The 14,424-nt window shown below is 30.9% G+C and overlaps 1 protein-coding gene across 2 annotated transcripts; it reads left to right on the forward strand.

Annotated features, from left to right (window-relative positions):
• The first annotated feature begins 2,717 nt into the window (after positions 1–2,717).
• Positions 2,718–13,076, forward strand: LOC110999877 (soluble guanylate cyclase 89Db). Of its 2 annotated transcripts, XM_045631980.1 has the most exons (15): positions 2,740–2,808; positions 3,084–3,134; positions 4,368–4,445; positions 4,518–5,239; positions 5,708–5,901; positions 6,469–6,599; positions 6,946–7,077; positions 7,548–7,649; positions 8,975–9,141; positions 9,370–9,640; positions 10,493–10,636; positions 10,996–11,125; positions 11,403–11,512; positions 11,793–11,882; positions 12,181–13,076. In XM_045631980.1, the coding sequence occupies exons 3-15, from the start codon at positions 4,434–4,436 to the stop codon at positions 12,283–12,285; spliced, it is 2,310 nt and encodes a 769-aa protein (XP_045487936.1). In that variant the 5' UTR covers positions 2,740–2,808; positions 3,084–3,134; positions 4,368–4,433; the 3' UTR covers positions 12,286–13,076. The 2 variants fall into 2 exon arrangements, with proteins under 2 accessions (XP_022124835.2, XP_045487936.1); XM_022269143.2 differs by lacking the exon at positions 3,084–3,134 and having other exon boundaries at positions 2,718–2,808.
• Positions 13,077–14,424: the final 1,348 nt, after the last annotated feature.

A 14,424-nucleotide genomic window follows, 5' to 3' on the forward strand; every position in this document is an offset into this window, starting at 1 on the left:
GGGCGGCTTTATCGCTAAGAAGCTATTTCTAATGTGGATAAAGTGCAAGAAATTAAATAAAAGCTATTCTTAAATTTCCTCATTGCTTGAAAAAAACTGAGCTTGTCTGATTGCAACAGGTAAGGATTTCTAAAGCTATACTTTGCTACTATAAAGGCGTGCAAAAATTACGTTATGAGTAGGAGTTTCAGGAATTATAAAGTCACGGGAACGCAAATCAAAGCTACCACCACATTGGAACACACGATGTTGCTTTAAGTAATTGGGGTTTTAGGATCGGAAGTGAAAAAAAAACTTAAAAATATCTAATAATTTTCTATGTTAAGCCTCACCGGCACTGACATTAACCCAAATAGTTTTAATGTCCTTGGAAGGGCACACAATTGTGTTTGATAGAATCGAAACAATTAAGATGATTCCGAACGTTGATTGATATGCATGAGATCATTCATACATACGTATCTCAAGTCTCAACTAATACGATTAAAACTGTGCACTTTATTTTTACAATTTCATTACCATATTTGTTAAAAAGGTTTTTTCGGAGTGAAGGTAAAATAATGTTGTTAATTTGTGAAGTAAATGTCAAATAAGGAAAGTTTTCAATAGATTTTCGATCTTGTACAAAAACTTCTGCGGTGGACCTCTGATTACATATTTCCATTACAAGTAAATATCAGTTTTTAGTTGTAAACTGAGTACACAGAAAATATTATATGAAGGACACAATTGTACTCTCTTTTCTACAATTCTTAGAGACTGGAACTGCCAACATGAACTAACTATGGATGGAAAGTAGTTGAATTTATTGTTGTTATATTATATTAAAGAAAATAATGTATTGAAACTGAAATATTAAATACAACTAGTAAATAACGAGAAGTAGCTTTTACAATGTCTTATCACGTGCTATGGTGAATGTATCCCCTACGTGCTAGTTTAATAAACCGTTTTACTGTAAATCTAATCAAAACCACAAAAAATCTGAATAAAATATCCCACCAACAGCAAGAAGTAAGAATATGATATAAGTACATCTCACGCTAATCTAAATCAGTTTGCCACAGTTAAATTCACTTTTAGTCGATGGGATTTTTTTAAAAGTGGTTATAAATGGTTTCCAGTATTTTACATATATTTTTTTTCTTTATTAAAATAAATCTACGGACATATTAGTAGTATAATATAATAAGTATTTATAATTACTATTTTACTTAACACAATTATTATTACTTTTTTCAGTCTAACTGACACTCTTAAAAATAATCTGATTCAATCGGAAAATAGAAACAACAGGTTTTAAGAAAAACATGCAAGGAACTTCTTCGCATTTTTATGCCAAAAATCAAATAAACTCAGGGTTAGAATGTGTAAATTCATCATTCTTCATTCGACAATGATTGAGCAACAGTATCTTTAGACCAATATGCGTTTATACGCAACATCTGCTACTTGCATACTTTTGCAAGTAGCAGATTTCTACTACTTGCTCTGCATACTTTTTTTGCTTTTGACGTGGCCTCAAATGATCAAATTTCGTATTCAATTTGTATGAAAATTATGAGCATACATATAATATTATATAATTCGTCAACAAAGTCCATGTTTAAAATTATTTACAGAAACAAGGTATGTCTTTAAATCAATTCATCGTCGAAAAATGAAGTCTTTGACACAAGTGAATACAAATAAGTACAAATAAGTTAAACAATCGCTAAATATTTACCTGAGTGGAATAGTAAACTGCACGTGTGCTAAATAAAATATATGTGTTATGAAAAATTCTGTACAGTGCGAGAGTTAGATAACCAAACATTAGCTAATACATATATATATATATATATATATATATATATATTAGAAGCGTAAACAAAAAGAAAAAAAACAAAGCAATCTTGACGCCTAAATGACCTCTTTAGTTTTTACCAGACCTATAATTTGCAATTTAAAATTTTCGTTTCCGATAATATCTAATTTGTGTTACATAGATTTAAGAACTCTTCGATAGTTTTTTGTTAATCCAGCGTCGCAACTCTATTGTATCTTCTTTGTGATAAATCTTTGTGATAAACAAAATAATGTGTTTCATTCAACATAGATTTGAACATACAACATACATACAAGAACCGCCACCGAACTTAACTTGAGTTAGAAAAAAAAAGTTAAACTTAAATATACGCATACAACACTTTTTAATAAAAACACTTCAAATACTCGTTGAAATGAAATTTAATTAATAAATTTTAGGATTTCTATTATATAATCGTCTAAACATTTATTTCGCCAAATGAAAAAAGAAGAAGTAAGAACAAACAAAGATAGAAATTAAACAGCCTTCCTACATCTTATTATTAAATTTAATATTTGTTTAATTCAAAATGATGAAGAGTAACATAGATGAATCGAAAAATAATAATATTTTTAATGCCAAATATGTTTATTATATTCTTAAGTATCAAGGTTTTTTAGCTTTAATAGCTTCGAATAACCTCATCTGCTCCTATTCATTCCCGATTCAAATGTATGTTTGTTTTGTATTTAAAATGCCTTTTCAGCAACCTAGGACCATAGAAAATGCTCGTTGTGCTTATTTATAACATTAAGACGTATTCCAATTACCATTTATAAGGCAGACAATGATAAAATAAAAATTTATATGACATTGTTGTTGTTACTAGACAATAGCATCCCCTTTTACGTTTAGTTTAAGCGCGAAAGCCTTCCTGGGCACTTGTCTCTTGTAAATTAGTAAAAAATACTCTAATCATGTATGGAATGCTACTTGAGAGTGTTCAGCATTTTATAGTGGTAAGAATAATATAAAGTAATATTTACGTAGTTTTTACATCAAAATTATCAAATTTTTGTATACAACTAAAATAATTATACGTATTGGACTACAAACTATAAATTAGTTGTAGCTACTGAGATGATTGACCATTGTTATTAAAATCTGGTATAACATTTTCGAAAACTTATTAAATCTACGCCTAGGTAAATAGTTACACATATATGTAATAATTCTATTTAACATCCGATAATATATTTTTTAAATATTTCTCATAATTTTAAGTTGGATTAAGAGTTACAGGTCATAATCACAGCTGTCTTCAAGTCATTTAAAATATTCTAAGGTACTTACGTTGTAAGGTAATATATGTACGATGGTGTATAAAGTAAGTCTAAGTACTAAGCAATTAATTAATAGTAAATTTAATTGAGATTTTTTTCAACGTTATTTAATAACTGTGTTAGGTTAGTATATATTAATATAATTTTAAGAATGTTTTTATTTTAAAGTGCCGCTTATATAAGAAATAATACAACACACAGTTTGAGTTGGTAAAATATATTTTAAATAATTGTACAGAAACAGCACCAACTTATATAAAAAATAATTTATCGAGACAAACGTAATTTCTAATCCCGTTTAAAAAGTTATGAGATTCCTTATTCTGGCTAATTATTAAATTATATATTTACTATAGCAATAGATGAGTCAAGCTGATAGAAACATTTCAATAAGAATAGGATAGACCATTGACACCTTCCATTTAAGTTTTGAACGGCCATTAATCCAAATTGAAACACAAGCAATAACTAATTCGCATTCGTTCGTAACAGGTGACTTTAGACATTGAAGGTCAGTGTTTGGGATGTCACGTACGGTTACTTAATGAAAATAAACTGACCTAGTGTACATCATAAAGCCTTTAATGCAATATATAATTCGTATGAGTTGTGTAACTAATTATTATTATTATGATATATAAAGTTGGATTTATAAATTCGATTTCCAACAGTACGGATAAACGGTGACACCTAGCGGTATTTATTCAAGAATTGGTGAAAATTGATGGGATCGAAATTTTAGTGCAAAAACCCCAAAATATATATGAATTCTTTTTTAAATAGTTGCAATATATATAATGAATAATTCGATCCGTTTCTGCTGGAAATGCGGAATGCATTTCTTTCACTATCCGATATCCAGGACCAGTCGGTAAAATTGTTAAAATAAAAATAAAAATGGGTAATAAGGCTTGCCCTGAAAACTTCGCTGGATTAGTATATTTTTTTTCTTTGTGCAGTCAATCTCAGATTTACCCAACAATGCTAGTAAGGTACCGTTAAAGGCGTGTAACCGCGTTGCATCGGAGCCAACTCAGCATAATTGGTAGGATGCCATTAGGCCCGCTCAACTTATGAATGTCCAAGGAAGATCGAACTTTGCGGATATAATTTCAGGCGTCGAGGTATCACACCCTAGTAATGGGTAATAATATGTAACACTAAATGTATTTCATATAGAGAGATTATAATATATACTAAAAAAATGTTTAATATTGTGTTCAATTGCATTGTAGCAAGAATGCGGGGAGGATGTATGGGAGACTATTCTTCAAGAAGCGGGAGCCAAGAATACAGTTTTCATGACACGTCAGGTAAATCTCGAATTGAATTAGTAAACAATGTAATGAATAGATTTTTAAACCATTTCATATTTGACTTTACAGCAATACCCAGATGCTCTTATGTTGCGTTTGGCTTGTGCTCTATCACGATTGCTAAATAATGATCCAAACAGCCCAACAATATGCACACCGGTAACTCCTCCACCAAGAAAATCATCACTCAAATCCAAACCAGCCTGGAGAAGTGCCTCAGTCCATTCAGATAACAGAAGTCAAACCTTCAAATGTCCCTTCTCTGCTGTGAGCGCTCTAACAGCAGTAACAAAGAAAGAAATAGAGGCTTATAACTCTTCAGAGGAAATTAAATCATCCACACAGAGTACAATCTCTACAGAGAAAATTTGTGAACTGGAAGAACTTGATGTCACATCAACTCATCAAAATAGAGATAGAAGAAGTCTTGGTGTACATTTGGAAAGTTTAAGAAGTGATGACACAAAGTCAGTGACGGTTACAGAACTACCTAAAGATTCAGAGCCTACGTCACCAATTTCAGACGCTTCGAAATTCAGCTCACTGCCAAAAACCTCTTCATCACCTTCAGATTCTAGAAAGAGTTCTCTAAAACCTAGAAAAGTGAGCATCACTGTCGCTCTCGATGTGTACAAGCGTCGGGGTTCAGGAAACACTAGTAGACAAAGACTAAACAGTCTCAGTTTATTAAGTGCAGACAGATTGAAAGCTCTAAAAGAGAGGTTTGGTACGCCTGATAAAATAATGCACTTCTTTGGAAGATGTTTTGTAAAGTTTTTCTCAAATTTTGGGTAAGTCGTCTTATGATATAATACAACATATGGCATGCGTTTAAATCATCTCATTGTTTATTTATCAACACATAATAATAACAAAATAATTGACACAAATTTTTCATGATATTTCCGTTTTTCAAGGCAGTTTTTGCCGGGCACCACCACTTTGAGGAACCCACTGCCCACTGAAGTATTTCCCAATCAATTCGACTTAGGGTCCTTCAAGAAACGAGCGTACAATTTCTTAAAAGACCGGCAACGTACTCACGAGCCCTCTGGCATTGAGAGTGTCCATGGGCGGCGGTATTACTTAGCATCAAGTGAGCCTCCTGTCCGCTTGCCCCATCTTATATTAAAAAAAGATTGGTCTCCATGGTTCTCCACCATTCAAAAGAAAACGTATAAAAATGTTACTTTAAGTACATATTGTATTGTAATATACATACATATGAGAGTACTAATAATTGTACTCATTCAATACAGGTACGACACAATGATTCGAGCAACTGGGCGTTACTTCTGCACTTTTCTACAATCAGTTGACAGCATCCATCAGCGTATGAGGTTTACCTTTCCCCAAATGAAATCGCCAAGAATGCAGCTTACCCGAGCCCATATTCATGGAGCTGAACTGGTCTACAGTAGTGCAAGAACCGGATACACTCATTACCTTATGGGTAAGTCAATATATTGCGGAAAATATTGTGCAGGACAATATTTTCCGCTTTTTTTATATATTGTCAATATTTTCACACGAGTAGCTATTTAAACCTAACTTTTTTTGTAAAAAAAAGCGAAAGAATACTTTTGTTTTGTTCTTTCTACCTAATTGCACTAACTACTGCAAGTGAAAGGAAATTATATATCAGAGATAGTTATAGTAATATAATCCACTAATACTATCCCTGTTATATAGACGGCCTTTGGCTTTATCACGAAGGGATCTTGAGTAGATAAGAGCTTGTATTTACTTCTATTTTTTTATTTACTATTATTATTTTAACAATTCAGAAATGCCAATCGCCTTTCATAGCTTTTTTGTTGAGTAAGCCCATAACGAGTCAATAAAAAATAGACCGAAATTTTTTTCTCGTTAGGTTAACAAATAACGATATGCTAGCAAAAAGTTGTAAAATTGAAATTCAAAAAGTTTTTATTAGCAATGTTTCTAACTGGCCATTTCTAAACATTTTCAGTGTTACCCACGTAGAATAGTTCTTATATATATTTTTTTTGATCTTCAGGTCAGCTATATGAAATTGCTGAAGATATATTCTCGTTGAAACTGAAAGTGACCATTGTCAAGGAGGATTTTATGGAGGGAAACAACCATTACGTTGCTGTTTTACGACTTGAGTTTGATAATAGTGATTATGTAAGTTTATACGTGGAAAAGATATACTAATATTTTATCCTCCTATTTCGCCTCGCATACATAGAGAGTATAATCTTTTGTTTTTCTTATTCTATTATAAAATGCAGTCCTTTGGACGTACTATTGGCAGTACCTTGTAAACAAAACAAAAATTTGGAAATAATAAATAATGGCGGTGGTTTCTTCCCAGCTTTTCTTATCTGTTTTACACCGTATGAGATGCATTTAGCAGGATTTAATTTTTTTGTGAAAATATATGTATTTCTTATACTATTCATATAATTTTGTTTCTAACTACTACAGATATTAATTTGTACTAAACTCACGAATGATATTTGACATATAGGTGCAATCATTAATGGCAAAGAAATCACTACCTTGTCCTCTACCTGCCGTACCAGCCACTCTTCTGACCCAGCTGTTTCCATTTGGAGTGCTTCTAGACAGGAAAATGAAAATTCTTGTTGCGGGTGATAAGGTAATAGAGATTTTCAAAGATAGTATTGTCTTTTATTAACTTAGCTTTTACACATTTATAGAAAACCCTTTTTTACCGGATTGAAACTATGTAGGTATTATTGTATTTATTTTATTTTTAAAGCTATTTATTTCTTTTAAAACTAATATAGTGTAGATACAAGACAATAAATTTTAATGTTATAAGCATATAATGATATGAAGATTTGAGGCGTAGGTAAGGTATAGGTATAAATTGGCACCAAACACTACCCTACACTACCTTACTTATAACAAAATAGACGCTTTCTATGAACGCACAAATAAGTTCATTAGATTATTACAGAAGAATATATAAATAATGAAATGTATCTATGGTGATACTTTTTAGATACCAACTGAAGAAATATAATATTTTTTGTTTATACTTTACGTAGAACTCTAGATTGTCTATTAAACTAACTCATTTGAACTTGGATTATATATTTACAGCTGATAGAAGCCTGGGGAGGTCCATACAAACGAATATATAAAACACAAGTCAGCGAAATCCTAAGACTTAGGAAGCCAAAGATATCGTTCACATGGGATAAGGTATGGGATTTTATTTATTTATTTAGTACTCCTACAGCTAACATAAATTGTATATAAACAAATACACTGAGAATATAACAACAAAAAGATTTGTAAAAGGGAACAAACAACCAAAAAGTATATATAATACATACTACTACTACTACTACTAATTGTAATTAAATTAATTTAACCGACTTAAAATTTTTATCCGCTTATACGTTACAGGTTTTATTGTTGTATAAAAATTAAGTCCATGTTCAGGCATAAATATATTTTTAGTTTTACTATTTAGTGCAGTGATTATTAGCTAAATAGTAGTTAAGTTTAGGGAGTAACAAATCACGATCGATTTATTTTATTTCCACCGAACCCCAATAGCCCCAGCGATGGCGCGTGACTAGAGAGGTTGCAAGAAACTAAAAAAGCTGTTTGGATTGTTACTTTTTATTTAAGCAAGTAATGTTTGCTCATACTATGGCGGAAACATTGTTTATCAAAATCCAAATTTATTACCTAATACAATAAATAAATTACGGTTTTTATTTCATTAATTTCGTATTTATATTCATAAATCTATGCCTAAATTGCAATGATAGAAACCTACAACATAACTAAATACTTTTATAGACATCAATTGTGTTGGAAGGTGCTGTCCACATATAATTGTCTATGCACTACGTTTGAATTTGGATAACGCTTTCTTTACTTTTAATGTGCGTTGTCATTTATAGGTTCATTATATATATTTTCTCTTATACAAGTAAACACAATGTTACAAGTATTACTAACGTTTTATTTAAATGCTATAGACACTAGTCCATCCTATCAAATTGCTGTACATTTGTCTCGCTAAAACTCTAAAAACGAATGGCTGGACCGATTTGATTTATCTAATCTAGCTAGCTAATCTTTGAAAATTTGTGGAAGTTTGTCAATTTCTGAAAAATATTTGATGTCTTTGTTGTTTTTATAAAAAAAAAATGGCACTTGTTTGTCGTAAGTCGTATTTTGTTTTATAGCTGTAATTAAGATAAAAAGTATATGTAGGTGATGCAAAGTTCAATGGAAATTGAACTTTGCATCACCTACATATACTTTTGAAATGAAAATGCACCATTTTAATAATGAGAATGCAAAAACACTTAAAGAAAAAGTGTATTTTTATCAATAAGGGGATTAAAAATTAACGAATTTATAATGTTAAGGATTTTTGAATTCGTTTTAATTGGATAAAATAAATGAATATTTGGTGAAGCCCGTCATTTTTAAGTTCAAAATTTGAATTTACATTCTATAAAGTCGCAGTCATACATACTATGGTTAAAATATTTACGTATTTTTAGGTGGTGTGCATGCAAAATATGATGTTTGAATTGGAACTAGTGCGGTGGCGGTCACTGAACCTCACAGATTCCAGACGAGGCTCTCAGGGTACCCGCTCTATTCTTCTGAAAGGACCTATCTATCTTCTTGAAGAAATTGATGCTCTAATTTTTCTTTGTAGCCCCATGTTAGTTTTTTTATATCAATACGAGTAAGAGAAATCCACCGAAATGCATGTTATAATAACTCCGGTTTGAAGGCCCTATAAAAATATTACAGAAACACAATAAAAATGTATACTCTATGGCATTTTTCCATACCTAGTTTTCATTTATAGATGAATATTCTGTAAATCGAAATAATTTCAAGTACAATGTTAATTTATTACCCTTGCTATTAAAACTTTGTTTTGCAGATTCAACAACCTGGACGAACTCCGATTAGCTGGCTTATACGTAGCTGATATGAATGGCCATGGCCTCTCCAAAGAAATGCTTCTTCAAGGCTGGCAACACCTGTCTCGATTGGAGTTGTTATTTGAAAAAGCAGAAAATCGCTCTTTAACATTGGAAAAGTCCTGGAAACTTAGAGATGAATGGAAGAAGAAAGGTGATCATCTACTCTACTCGATGATACCAAAGACGGTCGCTTATCAGCTGCGAGCTGGAAAAATGCCAGAGGCTGAGGTAATAAGATTTATCGTGGTTGTAAATCTCTAGTTTATTATTTTCATATAATTAATTATTTATAGTGACAAAGCTTTAGTATGATGCAGTAAAAACACTCTTTTGCGACAACTTTTACTCTAGGAGTACCTAGTTAACATATAATACTAAACTTTTTTAGTTGAATATTATTTATATGCAAACACCAACTAAAGAAAACGCGTTTGACACATTATTAAAAATGAATTCAGATTCTCAGTCATCATTATATTATTAATATATCATTATATATTACGATTCTCTTATTGATGCTTCTTGGAAATTCCATCTCACAGCTCATACTGCTTAGACAATTCGTTTAGGATCTCCGCCATTAAGTTGTGGAATTGGCTGCCTGATACCCCATACCATTCGGTATCTCCCTAGCATCTTTTTAAACTCTTCTATATAAACATTTCTTAAGCATCCCATCCTCCTATCCTATCGTGCTCAATTGTGACTTTTCTTGTATTTCTTATTCTTTTGTATTGAAATTCATGAATCCATGCGATAAGCGATTAGTCTATTAGATTACTTTTTAGTTTATTTCCTTTTTTTGGTAATTTTTTAGATTAAAGTTGGTTTTTATAAGGTTTGATGATTTACATTTTTTTTAATTTTTCCTTACTAGGATTGCCTGGAAGAGATCGCTTGTTAGCTATAATACTGTCCGTAGCATCCCTTATAATTTTTATTCAATAAATGTAACGTATGTAACGAAGTGTAAATAATTTGGTAGGTAGCTACATCATTCGTTTTTATACACGTCTATAAAAACAACAAGAAACCCCGTGACATTAGCACCCATATAATACTTATTCCATTTTATTTTAGCACTTCGACTGCGTCTCAGTTATGTTTTGTGGATTTCAAATTAAGCAGACTGGTACTAGAGAGGATGTGATGGCTACCGTGGGATATATGAATAGTGTTTATTCCAAAATTGACCGACTTCTTGATTCTCATCAAGTTTATAAGGTGTGATTTTGAAATAATTCTTTAAAATTGTAATGTGTAAAAAAAGACTTCAAAATTCCATAATTATAAAATACGAGAGGCTTACTTAGCGCTGAATCTCTTCTCTGACTGGATTGTTACATCTAGACCATACTAGCCGAAAAGTATGCCCATTAATAAAGTGCATAAAATATGGCAGTATTTTTACTATCTCAAGTAGAAATAAGTAACTGAAGTACTGTAAGTCTGAGATAACTCAACACGTTTCCATAATTGAATAAATAGTTTGTTTTTTACCGTAGACCACTCACGATTTGTAAAATCCTGTACTTCTAATGAATGCTATCATGGCCACGTAAAATTTTGTCATTTGTTGACAGGTGGAGACTGTAGGTACTGTGTACATGGTCGTAGCAGGAGCCCCGGAGAGACGGCGACGACCAGCCCATGCCGAGTGTGTCGCTAGCGCCGCCCTGGCTGTATCTCGAGCTCTGCCTGTCCTCACTATTGGTATTTAAATACGACATTTTAAAGTAATGGTATTACAAAGACAGAAAAACCTAATATATACCTGGATGACCTTTGTATCTAAGTTTATTCCAATAGCTAATTATTTTCTGTTTTATCGGTGTGTAGCTATACTCAAATTGGTTTCTGGATGTATCTTATCTTACCCATATAATATGTATATTATATGGGTGAATACAGGGTCATATAATATATTCTGTATATGAATTATTAGACCCTAAATAACGTGTTTTATGAAGCTTGTTTAATCTTTTATTAGGAATTCATTCCGGACCTTGTCAAGCAGGAGTATTGGGCCATAAGCAGCCCCGATATTGCCTCGTTGGGGACACAGTTAACACAGCTTCTAGGATGCAGACAACAAGCGAAGTAAGAGCATTTACTTCAGACGCCCATGTCTGAATTAATCTCCTTTTTATAATATTTAAATAACTTATTTCATTAATATTCATTAATTCCAGTCGTCTCGTCAGACTTGAATCATTTGATAACCATTCACGCTAAAAATTTCTAATCATATATGTATTGGTTTTGTTTTTTTGATTTTTGGTATGTGGCTAGATGTTTTTCAATTCAGTCGCCATCATATTTAATATGGCATCCATGTTAAATATGAGATCGATTTTGAAATGTTAACTTTTAAATACAGCCAGGGCGTATACAAATATCAGCACAGACAGCAGAAGAGTTACCTTCAGGCAAGTTCAGACTTCGACGAAGAGGATTGATAAAAGTAAAGGTAGGTTGATAGTCATACTACATACATTTATCGATAGATTAATATAAGATTTTCCCAGGCGCAATATTTTTTATAGCTTAATACGATGTCGTCACCTTCTCATTAATTATCGAATTGAAAAAATTTTTGAAGATTTGAATTTTTTTCAAAATTACAAAATCTGTTAGCAAAAAGTTTACATTTCGTTATTATTGTCTTAATAATGATGAATAAATTGTATCGTGAATATTATAAGTCAATTAAATCGTATTAAAAGTGACCACAGGTGATTAAACCTAGGCTATATTATATTTTACAGGGTAAAGGACAAATGGAAACTTTCTGGCTCGAAGGGGAAATAGAGGAAGATGAGCAAGATGAAGCTTTACAACTATTTTCAAAGCTATGCGAAGAGAATGAGTAAATTTGTCAAAATTTTATCGCGTCGGTAATTAATATTTTACGTATAAGTTGTGTTACTAAACACGCTGTCGATATTTTAAGCATTAAATTTTTTTACCGTGCCGAGCGGTTAATATCATGGGATGTACAGTGTCTATTGTTACAAGACATAATGCCCGTCTAATAGTTTTTTTACTAGGAACCGACGATTTTTTATTTATTTAGGGGCCATGAAATGAAACATGAATGTCAGCGTAGCTAATAATCATATAACTGTGTGGAAAGATGGAGTGTTAGTTATGCAAAGTGTCAGTGATAGATCTTTTACGTATTTAATTATACGTTATTTCATTTATTCACAAAAAAATTTAGTTTTAATATTTTCATATAAATTTTAAGATTCAAGATGATGGCGGTTGAATCACAATCACATTCTGAGTTATCAACGTAACAAAATCGGGACTATTGCAATGTAACGACCACTAACCCAGGATGGTTTTCTTTCCTCACAGATTTTTGATTAGGAAAAAGTATAATTTAAGTTTAATCTGTTTCAACACATTAAACTAAAATATATAAAATAATTGAAAAAGTTGGTTGAGTTACAAGTGTCATCACACAAGGAAATATTATTTATATTTATATAATTTCTCGTCAGTCACCCACCGCTCCGGTAATTATTCTTGATCGTTAAAATACCACAAACGATAAGTAAATAACCGTATTGATAAGCGTAAATAGTTTTATAAGCTGTCATAAAAAAATATTGAATGGGTAATCTTAAATAACCTAGATTATATAACATAACACATTCACGTTTTAATTTAATGTAATGTAATTTCTCAAGTTCTCTCTGAAATATTTTCTTACCGCCATATTAGATTTTAGTTAAAAATGGTATTTTCGCGGAAAAATGCGTTCATTTTTCACGCTATTGAGTTCTTAATTGTTTTACCGCATCGGTTTAAGAAAAAATAATTACATCTATAAAAAAATAATGTATTATATTATATTAAAACCTTGATTAAATTATATTGACAAGTGTTTTATCCGACTACGACAAAAAATCCCAGTTTAATTCAAGTTTACTTAAATTTTTAAAGATCTTTAATCATGAAATTCGTTTGTAAACCGATTCATAGCAGCGTTTTTAGCGCTGACTGAGATTTGATAAAAGTCTCTGATGTGCATTGATTACCTAACATCTACCAAAGGTATTAATAGATAACATAAGTGGAATAAAAACCATATATTACTAAATAGTTTAATATCAACATGCGAATAAATTCGAATATATTTTATAGGATTTCTTAATATCTCGTATATAATAACAAAGTTATCTAAGATCCTTAATTAAGTAGTCTTATATATAACTAACAAAAATAAAAAAGTTATTTGAACATGAAACGATTTCTAAAATACGATTTTATTATACGTATAGATTGTCGATTAGTTATTAAAAGAGAACGCGGAAACATTCAATTTACAAGTATACAAAAAGATTAACCTTTTGTTCTTATATCTCTCGTGTTACCTCGAAATAAATAAAACGTGATAAAAACGTTTGAGATTCGTAGTGCGTTTAAAAAATTTTGGTGTACTTAAAACTGTTGTTTCATTGCTTTGATTTATATCAAAGTATGTAAAATAAGCTTGTTTTATAATTTCTGACACTATTTATACATTTTGTAAATTACATCAGACTTTAAAAGCGCGGAAATTGAACTAAAACTATTCTTTATATTCAAATATGAAATATATTGACCATAAACCAATAACGAAAATACATAAAGACCATAAACAAAAATATTAGCAGAAAATGATTAAAGCAGATTTATATATATATATTCATTTTTATCCTTTAAAAATAACTACAATTTTTTATTTTCGGTCGCATTCCCTTTTAATATTTATAATTGATACATTAACGAAAACTATCGTGTTTCCAATATTATATATACAAGTAATGTAACGGGAATAAGATTAATGTAATAATAAATAAGAATAAATAGACTAACTTACATCTTACATCTATAACTGTGTCATTTATATTTTTATATCCGAAATAATGAGCATAAAGTGCAATATTGAGCTTTAAACATTACTCGGTACATTGTATAATCTAAATACAGTTTTATTTTCTCTTTATTAGGCATATTAT

The sequence above is a fragment of the Pieris rapae genome, chromosome 17 (assembly GCF_905147795.1).
Source record: "Pieris rapae chromosome 17, ilPieRapa1.1, whole genome shotgun sequence".
In the NCBI taxonomy this organism is placed as follows: Eukaryota; Metazoa; Arthropoda; class Insecta; order Lepidoptera; family Pieridae; genus Pieris; species Pieris rapae.